We start from the raw sequence: 12987 nt of genomic DNA, 5'->3' as shown, positions 1-12987 counted from the left end.
ACAGTTCCACGAGCGCAGGAGGAGCGTGTCTGTACACGTGTGATGAAATGCAGAAGACTGTGGCACAGCACAAAGTAAAATGCGAGAGGTAAGACCTGGAAAGGTGGGAACTGCACAAAGTGCCGCGTGTCCCCTCGTCCTGCTTGCGCTTTGGGTACAGCGTGCACAGCGGGTCGAGGGCTGGTTTGACATTGTGGTGATAAAACGCTTTCCAGGTTTTTAAAAACTCTGCAAGAAGCTCGAACACAATTACAAATTCTATCCCAGCCTTTTGTAGGGCTGAGAACTGTTTCACTACTCGTTGAAGGGTCTTTTGATAGAATCCAAGGTGTTACCAGCAAATGGTGTTTCTGGGGGCAGGGAGAGGAGGATGGAGTGCTGCACCTGCACTATAATCCTTGGAAGGTTTACGAGCAGGGTTTTAATTTCTAGGATATTCTCATCTGACTCTTTTGAAAGGCTCCTGTTGTAACCTTTGTTTTCCTGGTATTTAAGGCTGCTGTCCAGACTAACAGGCCGATGCTGGGACACAAGCTTTGGGTGGCAATAACCGTACAGATTCAGTGAGATACATTAAGGTCCACTGGCCTTCAACCGCAGCTTTTCTTGCCTGTTATTTGTTATGCTTAGACTGGGACTGGTACACTCCTGAAGTGTTACACCGGTGTATTTCTCTGGAGCCTCTAATTGTACAAGGTGTCCCGAAGCCCTTGGTGCGATATGTGTATTTTTCACGGGGTGGGGGGAAGGATCTGGGTGCTGCCGATGGAATCAATGGGCACGGCGGGCCGCACCAAGGCCCCTGCCAGGGGGGTGACCAGGGGAGAACGTCTCCCCCCCCGAGCCCCGCAGTGGATGTTTCCGACCGCGCACGCCGCGCCCCCTGCAGGAGTGTCGTCACAGCGCCCGCTGGCCAATGGGAGAGCGGCATCCCCGCCACGTGAGGGTGTCTCCCCCGCCCCCTCGGGTCCGCGCGCAGCCGGGGGAGCCCCGCGCGCCACTGGCCCCGCCCGCCCCCGACACTGTTTGTCCTCGCACGTGCGGCCCATCACGTGACGGGGAGGGAACCCGGCCCCGCGCGCCCTCCGGCTGGGAGCGGAAGTCCTCGGTATCTATGGTTCCGAGGGGGGAAGGAGTGTCCTCGCCTCTCTATGGTCGGCGCTGGCGGCGCGGGGCCGACGGGAGGCTGGCGGACTATGTGCATTTTTCCCTCATTACCTCACGCGCGGGGAGGAGGCTGCCGGGATATCGGAGGACCTGCCCTCAGCCTCGCTCCGGTCCTCCAGCTCCCCGCGCTGCCCGGCGGCCCCGGGAAGCCCGGCCCGGCCCTCGTCCCCCCGCCGCCGGGCCCGCTTCTCCGCCGAGCCAAGCCCAGGCCCATGGCTCCATGAGGCGGGAGAGGGAGGCGGCGGCGGCGGGGCAGCAGCGGCGGCGGCGGGGCTGAGGTGGAGGAGAAGCCGCGTCCGGCCCGGGACGGGTGCAGGAGGTGGGCGAGGCCGGGAAGGGGGGAGGAGGCGCCGGTTCCCGCCCGCCGGCGGCGAGCGGGTTAACGGAGATGGGGGGGGGCCCCGCTCCCTGGCGCCCCCTGGCGGCGCCGGTTCTGCCCCGCGGGGGCTCCCGGGCCGCGTTCCCCGGCGGGACCGGCCGAAGTTCGCGTGGGAGCGCGGGCGGGGGGTCGGGGCGGGAGCCCCGGGGCGTCGTGCCGAGTCCCGTCCCGCAGCACCGGCCCCAGGCCCGTCGCGGAGGCGGCGGCTCCTCGGCCGGGCCGGGCCGGGCCGAGCCGCCCCCTCGGGCGGGAGTCGCTCTCGGGGCCGCGGGGGTCGGGCCCGGGGCAGCCGGGCTGTGTGGCCCCCGGTGCGCCCGGCGGCTCGGGAGAAACCCCTTCGGGTCCCGCCGCTCCCCGCCTGGAAATGGAGAGTTGTGGTTTCTAATAATTAATTATTTTTCGCCCTAAGCGCGGGCGACCTTCAGTGATGGCTCCAAAACCCTCACCTGTCCCAGAGGCTTCACTGAGCGCAACTTTTAACAGGCACTGAAAAAAATCACGTTTACTTTGTCAAAGTTAGACTTTTTCCTGGTTTTGTTGTTTTTGCTGCAAAGCTAAAAGATAGCAGGTAAAAGGATAATTTTATTTAAGCCTCGTACATTGCTCCTTCTGCAGATTATGGTTCTAGAACCTCGAGGTGAGGGTTCCTGAGCAGAGCGAGCGTGTTTGGTGTGGAAAGGCACATTCCCAACGCCTCTCACACCGGTTCTGGTTGAGTTCAGGGCCGTGTCACTCTTCCCACGGCTGATGGAACTTCGGGGATAAAGTTTATGCCGTTGGCACGTGCAGAGGAGGGTGGGAGCCATCACAGCGCGGATTTCGGTGCGTGTTTGTCCCCCCGCTCCATGTACACACAGTCACTGAAGCACCAGGCAGAGCTGGGGGCTGCTCGAGTGGGTGAAGCAGGAGCTCACAAGAGCTGAGTGTGACTTGCAGTTCTCCACTGTGTCTGTGCCTTACGTGTCTGTGCTTTTAGCCTCTCCTGACAGCTTTTCCCTCCTGTGTGTTTAGATCTTACAGTGATGATGGTGTCACACTTATTTAAGGTCCTACCATGACGTGTGGTACTTGCCTGTCGCCTTTGTTCATTTTTGTCTGCACAGGCTTTCCTCCCTGTATTTGTTCCACCCCTTCTTGTGATGCAAGAGCCAGCATTCTGTTCTTTGCAAGCAAAACGCTGTTCTGGGTTGGGTTTTGTTGTTTTGTTTTGTTTTTTACACCATATCTGTTTCCTGCTGTTACTGTTCCCTCCATTCGGGCTGTACTCTTCATCTCCTGACTACGCACCCCACACGATTGCTTAAGAGCACTATCAATTTACTTAATCCTAGAAAGTAAATGCAGATTCCAGTTCATGGGGTCTGGAAAAGTCTCTTGTTTAGAAAATGGTGGGTCGATGCTTGTTGCTTCTCCCTGTGTCTTGCTGAGGCGAGCGCTGAATCGAGGGCAGCGCCCCGGGGAGTCCAACCCCGAGGGTGTCATTTGGGGTTGGTGTCGCTCTTCTCTTGAGAATGGGGAAGGAAAGTGTGCTTGTGGTTTTTCAGCGGTTCGTTTGCCGTTGGGGCAGATATTGACCGAGGGGGAATGGGGATCAGAAAAGTAGTGAATGGGGCATATCTGTAGTCCAGAGTCTTTTTTCTTCTGCACTCCAGAAGTTTCATTCTCTTTATGGGAAGGCTGGTTATGTTTTGTTGGTTGGTTGGGTTTTTTTGTTTTTTTGTAGTTTCTTTTTTGCTTTACAAGCTGCCTATTACAGTGTTCAGTACACCTCACCAATAACTTTAAAAGTGTGATTTCGTGCATGTGGTGTACACACTCTCCATTCATGTGTAAAAACACCCATTCTACTCACCGAACTGGTTTTAGTTCCGTACTTAGTTGCACATCGCGAGGGTTTTCTTCCTCTTTTGCTGCAAAATCCAGCCTCTCTGACCCCTGAGCAGAAGCGAGGAAGCCGCTGTTGGTTTTCCACCTGTAACTGTATGTGTGTTGCTTTTGTGTTTTTTCCCCCGCCCTCTCCTCGCCAGGGTTCTGCAGTGCTCTGGGCAGCGGGTTGTGAAGCAGGATGGGAAAGAGACGCTGTGTTCCTCCACTTGAGCCCAAGCTGGCAGCCGGCTGTTGTGGGGTGAAGAAGCCCAAATTGTCTGGGAGCGGAACGCACAGTCATGGGAATCAGGCCACGACCGTACCGGGCTCCAGTTCGGGGCCTCTCCAGAACCACCAGCACACAGACGGGAATAATGGAAGGGAGAACATATCTGACTTGACTTTGGGCCCGGGGAGTTCCCCAATTACTCGAATGAATCCCACTTCAGGAGCTCTGAGCCCACTGACTCGGCCCAATGGAACTGCCAACAGCACCAAGAACCTGGTGGTGACAGCGGAGATGTGCTGCTACTGCTTTGATGTTCTCTACTGTCATCTCTATGGTTTCCCGCAGCCACGACTTCCTCGATTTACCAATGACCCCTAGTGAGTAAATCCACGTGCGGGAGGAAAGCCGAGAAACCGGCATTCGGAGCTGTGGTTTGGTCGGGGAGGGACGAGGGGATGAAATTAGAGTTTTCAGAAAACGGTAAAATAATGCCATTAATTTGAAGAGGATCTTGCTCCTAATATCAGGCACTAACTTGGTAAAGGGACAAGGGGAGAGACTTGGTTCTGCGAAAAAGGGGGAAGGGAATAAAGAAGCACACTGAAACAAGTTCCTGGCTTATCCTGAAACAGGTGCTGAGCTGGTAAGAGTTGGACAAGGACGTTGAAAGTTGTCCAAGTGAATGAGTTTAGCAGGGAGGAGAGCCAGAAATTTGCCAGTTGTGGAACTGAAAAAGTGAGTTCTGGAGATAGTGCCAGTTGCGCCATATGGGGAGAAGCGGAGAGTGAACTGCCAAGGACAGTACCAAGGGTGAGAGGAGAGGAGGTGATTAAGAGAAGCGTGAGGAGAAGGATTTATGAAGGTATTTCACTTTGGTGAGACTTAGCTAACGCTGATCTGAAGGTTGAATGCGTAGGTGTGGAAATGTTAATGTTGTTATAATGTTTGGTGGAAGAATTATATGGGAGAGATCGGTGACAGATGCACCTTCTGACACTCCTCCAGGGGCCACCTCCAGAACAATAGATAAAATAAAAAGTTGTTGACATCCTTAATTTAAGTTAATGAATTTTAAATGGATGTAAAGGAACACCGGCTTAAACAGGTCAAGGACTTGTTCCGTGTGTTGAGTGTGTGCCCACCTTCCCGGCTGTTGGTGTAGATGTAGGTTGTGCGTCTGTGCGGTTGTTATCCTGCCAGGATTATGGATACGTGTTCCAAACGCAACTGCAGACTAAGCTGTTTAATGTTGTAAATCCAAGTGAATGGAGAAATACTTTGGTCTAGGATACAGAATAGTTCCAGGGACTCCCCAGACTGGAATATTTCTGTTGTTGTTTTTCATACCTGAGCTAAGTAGGCTCCTTTTAGAAAATGACACATTAGTCTCATTATTTTGTCACTTGAAATGCAAAGGGCTTTTTTGTTGTTGTTGTTTTGCTCTTAAGTCAGTAAGAGAGAATATTTTATACAGATTGATTATTTTGGCATTAAAGGAGATTTCCGGCTGGATTCTGTTTGTGTTGACTGCTTTCAAGAAGGGTGTTCTTTCAGGAGTCTCAGCTGTTTGAATTTTATGCTCAAATTTGAAAAGTTATAAATCATTCACTGGGCATTTCTGTGCTGCTAGATGGTTCTTTTAGATCAGCACTCCAAAGCAAAACCAGCTCTTCTCTTTTCTTCCCCTCTGGGCAAATGCCTACCTGAGCTTTCTTGTGTTTCAGCACTTATGCTGTTGCTTCTAGCGAATAGTCGTACGTACTCCAGGGAAAAGTGTGGGGTTTGCTCTCTTGCAGAGCAGCACACAGGGAAGATCCGTCACGCTTGAGACAATAATGTAATCAACCTCAAGCCAACAGTTATTAAATACAAGAGTAAGCAAAGCAAAAATACATAAATAATTTGCATTGTTCTCCTTTGTAACGTAATTCATGTCAGAGATATTTGAACAAAACAAAGATATATGCTGGAAGTCTCTCTGGACAGACAGAAAGGAGACTGTTGATGAAGGAACAGAAGGATGTGCAGGTTTCTCCCGACCTGTTTCTCTTTTAAATTGGTGCTGGACCCTCACGTGAAGGTAGAAGTAGTCATGAAGGTCAGCATTCTGCTCAAACAGTGTAATAAAAGTAAAAGTTACACGTTTACGTCTTAAAACCAACCATGAATTACAGTCACCAGCTTGAGAGGATGTGCACATGGGTACAAATCGTGGTAGATACCTGTGAAGCATGAGAACCAGCATACGTGTCAGCAAAGACGTTCACAAACCACTGCAGAGAAGGCAGCATTGCAAAACTCGCAGCTTTGTCTGAATTAGCTTGGTAAATGAAAAAAATATCCCCTTTGCCATTCAGATTACTGAGTACATTACAATTTTGAACCTCTGTGGCGTGTAAGTCGTTAATTGGTTACGTCTTCAAATTTTGTACTTCAGTCTTTGATTTTTTTTTTTAATAGCAGGTATTACAAACCAGCACTAAAACTATACCGTGCAAGTTTCTAGTTGCCACACAAAACAAATAAGATACTTTGATAAAATCTGTACGGTAACAGGTTTTTTCCTCGTACAAGCTAAATTCTGATTGGAACAAATGACATTTTGCTGCTTTAAAATTCCCTTTGTAGTTGCAACTGGAGAAGGTAGTTTGTAGTGGCTGAAATTCCCCTTTCCCCAGCCACCTCTCACCAAACACACTCGGCAGGGTGTTGTGGTTGCCATAATCTGCTCAGGATATGGCTGTAAAGTACCAGTCAGTGCTTCTGGGTCAACATGGGCAAAGATTGTTCTGACTTTCCTCAGCACATCTGGAAATACATTTTTCAGGGAGGTGCTATGGAACAATTGACTGTTGGCCGCACCTGTGATTTGCTGAGTGAATTTATTCCTCAGGTACAGAAAATGGCGACTTTACTACAGTGAAAAACTTGATAGTGGTGAAATTTTATATACTTGTACAAAATCATACTTTTTTTTTTTTTTTTAATGCCTCAGTTGTTATGACCACAGTGAAAAATTGTCTAAAATGTGCTTTAAGATATTTTAAAATATGACAGCCTTCTGAATGTAATTATCCTGTCCTTTCTGGTAACATCTCTTCTATTATAGACGCAGAAAGCTGTGTCACAGCTCAGTGGAAACATATTTTTTTTTTGGAAGGGGAAAGGGGTGAATTGGAACCGTGGACCTTTAATGTGAATGGAAGAAGAGAAGGAACTAACTTAGATTTGTATCCTGTCAGTGATGCTTTCAATTTTCTCCCTCCCCCTTTTCTGTTTGGGGTGTCACATGGGCCAAGCAATGGTTTCAAAACTTTAATTAGATTAAGCTAAATTTCCACTGAGCTTTTGACAGTAACGTTGCTCAGAAATCTCCTTTGTAAGTTCAGTATCTTCTTTGTTGGAAAAGTAGAACAGTAAAGCCTGTGTCTTGGGCAGGGAACCGTAAGGTGGCTGATGGTTGTGGAAGAATGTTTCCACTTCCTCGGTGGGCAAAGTCCTTCACAATTATCGCCGAAAGGCTGTTTGCTATTTTGGGCAGTACTTGTGCGCTTGGTCACAGCTGGTAACTCGATCCTGAGTGATGGATTTTTGCTGCGATTGAGTTTTTTCATTCCATTGTTGCTCTGAGGAACATGGCTGGGCGTTGCCTTATCGCTACATTTTAAATTATGTTCTGATGACTTAGACATGAGAAGCTCTGTTGCCTGTGTTTGAAAAACCCTCCACACTCTGTGCTGCTTTTGTTGTCCGGACAGAATCTTGTAGCATTTTTGTAGCGTTTGCTGAAAAGATGTGTTGCTTACAAGAACTTCAAGAGTTTGAGGAAAGTGTCTGAGCTCTGTTGTAGAATCAGTTATTCTGTCTTCATGTTTTAGAATTGTTGTTATTGTTTGTTTAATCCCAGAAAACTGTTTTCTTAACACTCCATGTTTTCTATCATATTACTTATCTTGTGAAGTTCAATCAAAATCCACAGACTGATGTTTGGAATCACTATGGACTAACTTTCTCATTTATGCTGGGGTTCAAAGTGACCACATCTTGTATTCAGTACTCTGTAATCTAAAAAAAAAAGAAGATTATTCGTCCTGGTTTAATAATTAGATCAGCATCATCAGTTGCCTCGCAGAATTTTCCAGATGTTTGAATGTTCTTGTAGAGCTGCAGCCACCACTGTCCTTTCTCCACAGTTTCTCTCTAGAGCTGTTTGCAATTTCACTCGCTTGTATAGATGTGAATGCTTTGCATTTAATATTCACAGTCATCTTTATCTGTTTACCTCTTCACAAAGCTCTTTTGAATACTGTTATTCTGAAATTCTTTGAGGCTTAATCATGGTTTCTAGTTTAACAGATTGAAATGAGCCTGCAGAATTTGAGAATCTACGGCTCTGTCTGTAAATTCATGATAGTAGACAGGAAAATAGAAATTCGTATGATGTTTGAGGAGGAACTATATAGTGATTTAGGTATGTGTTCAACTGGAGAGAATCTGTGTAAATACAAATCAGATGTAAGGTAAGCAAAAGATGTGAACATAAGCTGTTTGAGCACTAGGGATGGATCCAGAAGTCAGATCCCCATGGAAATAACAGGAAAAAAGAACATGTAGGCTTGCTTTTTATCCCTTAATAAAGACCTTTTAAAAGCTTTTATTGCAAACCTGAATTATAAATGATTCGCAGAATGCTTGGGGATCTTTCAGGTTCAGTGGTAATCTTATTTGCTTCACCTATATTAATTTTTATATGGGTTGTCACGTGAACTAGTGCTACTAAGTGGGGCCATTGCTCGCAGAGATGATCAGTGGGGTCAAATAACCTTGTCACTTGTGAGGAGGTGGCACAGAGCCCGGCCAGGAAGGTGTGGGTGGGAGCGGACAGCATACTTCTGGGGAGAAGGGAATATACCAAAAAGCGGGGAAGATATTGGTTTTTGCATTCAGCGGTGTGTTGGTTTTTATTATTGCTCGATAGCAGATGAGAAAACATGTCTATTGAGGTTTATTAGAGGGAGAGAAAGCAAGTGGGTGCGTATGTGCTCTTTTATACCTCGTTCATCTCCCCTTAGCAACCCAGTATCTCCAGAGGCTGGAGTATTTATCTCTTTTGCCTTTTCAGTCCACTCTTTGTGACGTGGAAGACGGGGCGAGACAAGCGGCTTCGTGGCTGCATCGGGACCTTTTCAGCCATGAATCTTCACTCAGGACTCAGGGAATACACATTAACCAGGTAATTTTGTTGAAAATGAAATAAATATGAAATCAGTTTAATTTGCTGGAGATCTGTAAGGATTCGAGGTTAAGATGTTGGATCGAAATAGTTCAATGTAACGTGATTCACAATAAAATAAACCTGAGAAATGTATGGTAGTTAGGGTGAGTTAATGTATAAGGATTTACTGGAACATCTTTGCACCAGGTGAATTTTGGTTGACGTTTTAAGGCTTATGTAAAATCTTTCTTGCATACTAACAGTTTTGACATCTTACGTAGCACAGAATTTCTCTACAGCTGAAGTAAGTGGAGGGCAGTGTCAGGAAGCTGCACTAGTGTTTGCATCTTACAGTTCATTCAATTAGGAACAGATGCAAATAGTTTCTCTGCAGTAGCAGAGAGAAACGTGTTTCATGAAGGCTTAATCAAAATGGGAAAAATGAAGCATCTGACTCTTTACTTAGGTGCTTTTATTGGGCAATATATCTTCTGTTTTCTTTAGTGCACTTAAGGACAGCCGATTTCCCCCCCTGACCCGCGAGGAGCTGCCCAAACTCTTCTGCTCTGTCTCCCTCCTCACTAACTTTGAGGATGCCAGTGACTACCTGGACTGGGAGGTGAGAACAGGTGCATTTGGAACTCTGCATCCCTCTCTCGTTCCGTTCGGGTTCGGGTTAGTACATGGTGATGTGTCTCCTTCATTACAGGGGTGTTCAGATATTGAAACTGGGAGCAGAAGGAATGGGGCTGGAAATGTGGGAGAGAGGAAGAGGATGGGCTAGCAGTGTGCTTTTGGTTGGGAGGGGATCTGAATGGGAATAAGAGAGACATGGAAGTGTTTTGTGTATTTGGCCCAATACGAGATGGGTGTAAATATATATAAAAACCTGGCAAGTATTTTGATATTGTGAATAGAAACTGGGAATAAAAAGTAGTTGAGACTGAAGGTAGTTCTGATTTTCAGGACCTTGTAAGTGCATTTAGTTCAAGGAGGATTAAATAGACCTGGGCTGTTTTAGGCATGATTCTTGTGTAGAGATCTTGTCTTTCTTGCCCAACATAAGAGATGGGAAACTGTCAGACTTCTGGCAAGACTTGGGGAGAAGTGGCAGGGAGCCCGGGAAGGGAGGCAGAGGTCCTGTGTGCTGCCGAGAGAGCTGGTGTGAGACCTGCCTGGCAGGGACAGAGCGCAGGGAGGAGAACGTTCTTATCCAGGCAACAGCCAAACTGACCAGAGAGACAGAGAACAGTGTTATGGGGATGAGAACTCGCTGAGGGGTTCAGGGCCAGCAAACACGTCTTATCTTGCTGTTCATTTCCATCTATAGGTTGGGATCCATGGGATCAGAATAGAGTTCATCAATGAGAAAGGTGTCAAACGCACAGCCACGTATTTACCTGAGGTTGCTAAGGAACAAGGTGGGTCCGAGATGGCAGCCAGATGCTGCTGTCAATGCTTTGTGTCACAGAACTGGCTAATGTAAAGCCATGGATTATGGGTTTGGATTGCTGTCCTCATAGTAGTGCCACCAGGCTTGATCTGGATAACTGCCACTGGATACAGCTGCTGCTGGGTTTTCATCTGGCCTTTCTCTCATCGCACATCTGTGCACAGCTGTATCTTAGTGTAAAAAATGTTTTAGGGCTTAAGAAATAGTGGATCTCAAAGTATGGATCTTCCAGCTTCATTCAGCGTTGCATCTTTCCTCTTCTATGTTTCTCCCACCAACTAGGGTAACTGCAGGCTGCACAGCACCAACAGGAGAGTCCCTTTCCTCCTCACTCTTGCTAAAGTAGCGTCCTCCAGAGGAGGGCAGGAAACAGGGCCCCTCTGGAGCACACTTCCCATTCAAATCTAGTAGCGGTCACCATGGTAACTGCTCAAAATATTGCCTCCTTTCCTCCACCTAGCAGAGTGGAGTGGTCGCATCCTCCTGGCCCTGGGGCAAAAGACTAAGGTAGGAATTTTAACTCTGATCTCTCACATAGCAGTGCACTGTGCTATCGCTAGAGCATCAGGTTGATCCCCATTTGTCTGTGTAAAGAGCTGAGTATTGTCTTATTTTAAGGCTGAGAGAGCCAAACTGGAGTGGCACATGATAAAACAGTTCGGGGTCCCTGCAACAGAAGCAAGGCGTAGACCTTCATAAGGAGAGAGCTCATATGAAAAACAGAATTACTGTTGTATAGACCACTGCGGTTCCGATACGTGTTAAGAGGGGTTGGCATGTGCGTATAGTGTGCATGCGTAAGACCAGGAATGACCAGTCCAGCACTGGTATTTCTAAAGCTCCAAGTTTCCTGTTTAGTTGTTCGCTTTTCTAGTGGCCTCTTAATGCATCTCTTCTTTTTGAAACATTATTGTTTCAAAACATTATTATTAAAAATTTTCCCATACTTTTATTTTTCAATAGACTGGGATCAGATCCAGACCATAGACTCCTTACTCAGGAAAGGTGGCTTCAAGGCGCCCATTACCAATGATTTTAGGAAAACTATTAAACTCACCAGGTAAGGCAATATGTTTGTCGTCTTTTATTTTTACTTTATACTGTTTTGTGGGTAATTTAAGGTATTCGTACTCGATGTAAGTCTTTATGCCTCTTTCAGATGAGAGATGTAGTTTGAAGGACAAAATAATAACGCCATGTGTTAGGCAGGTAATGTACGTGGAATGAAGTGCAATGTGTTTGGTCCCTGCAGGAACCGAGTTAGTATTTTCTAAAAGAAGTGTCACTGGTTTTAATATTATCATCCACATGAACAATCAAAAGTAGCAGAACCTCTGCAAGTTAAAAAGGTTGATTTAAAAAAAAAGCAGCTTTTTCCTTTTTTTTACAATGGACTTTTTTCTCAGCACGCTCACCTGTGGCTGGTGTAGCTATTTGGAGGTGACAGCTGTCTTAAAACCAGACCACACTCAAATTTGGCTGCTTTTGAGAATTTGCTTCCTTTTCTATACCCCGAGCTGTCCTACTGGTGTTTCAGTTCCCTTTATGTTAGTAAAAAGTGGGACATTCTGGTTTTGTATAGAAACACTAATTTATCAGGTCGTTCCTTACCTCTGGAGAAATGAGGTGGGTATGTAGGGTGTTTTTTTAACAGGGCAGGATGAAGGTTTTCATTAAAACCTGGTGTTACATTGATTAAGTGCAATTCACAACCACTTTGAAGTTACCTGGAAATCTCTGATATCTCAGAAGGGACTTCACGTTTTGTGAATTTTGATTGTACAACGTGGCCTAAGTCACATATGTGCTACAATAAACCTCCCTTTACCCAGCTCTCCATCGTTTTCTTTCACTAACCTTTCTAATGTAACCAAAACCACAAAGGAAATGATAGTGAAATACTGATTATTTAATCTCCGAAACTGGTCTTCTTCCAGCAAACTTTTCATGCCACTTTTCTTCCACGGCAAGTAGATAAAAGGAGTATGAATTGATGGTTTGTTTCCTGTGCACTACTTCAGGAGTCCCCTTAATTATGCTGGCCTTGATTAGGGCTCAGCTTTTGGGACACTACAGCCAATTCAAGCTTAGGTGGGTAATTCAGGCCACTGTCTGAGTCAATCCCAGACAAAGTATATTTTGAAGTCAGTGGGTTCCTCTTGGTTGTCATTGGCTGTTAGCTAAAAGGTGATCCAGGACGCATGTTTTTATGTCTAGTCCCTTCATATTGCGTGGTCTGTTGACGTTATTTTTGCCCTTATGCCATTCTCACAGGTACCGCAGTGAGAAGGTGACAATCAGTTACGCGGAGTACATGGCTTCCCGTCAGCATTGTTTCCAGAACGGCACTCTTCATGCCCCCCCCCTCTACAATCATTACTCCTGACACACGGCTGCATGACCAGTCCCACTCCCCAGTTGCTGCCAACGGCTACGACATCATCGGGGCAGACGCCTCCTCTTCCTGGTCCAGTTACTTCTATTACTGCACCATTTTATGATGCTAGCTTCCGTTGCCAAGCCTGCCTTCCAGCTGACCTGGGGGGAAGATGAGAGCGTGACGGAACTTCAGGGGCCCCCAAGCCTTATCTCAGCCTTCCCTCCATGTGGGGGTTCAGTTGGATTGGGGCTCCACGCCTACAGACTGTTGTGAGGTGCAGAAGACCTCCAGGAGTGAA

General features: G+C 46.9%; 1 protein-coding gene across 1 annotated transcript; it reads left to right on the top strand.

Moving 5' to 3' along the window:
• Positions 1-44: 44 nt before the first annotated feature.
• AMMECR1L (AMMECR1 like) lies at positions 45-12695 on the top strand (the record flags this gene model as incomplete). Its single annotated transcript, XM_080349650.1, has 7 exons — positions 45-88; positions 3574-4018; positions 8764-8874; positions 9361-9475; positions 10187-10277; positions 11273-11369; positions 12584-12695. Exons 2-7 carry the CDS (start codon positions 3612-3614, stop codon positions 12693-12695), a joined length of 933 nt encoding a protein of 310 aa, XP_080205776.1. The 5' UTR covers positions 45-88; positions 3574-3611.
• Positions 12696-12987: the final 292 nt, after the last annotated feature.

This window comes from Nesoenas mayeri, assembly GCF_963082525.1.
Source record: "Nesoenas mayeri genome assembly, chromosome: 9".
In the NCBI taxonomy this organism is placed as follows: domain Eukaryota; kingdom Metazoa; phylum Chordata; class Aves; order Columbiformes; family Columbidae; genus Nesoenas; species Nesoenas mayeri.
This window is presented reverse-complemented; position numbering and strand designations above follow the sequence as displayed.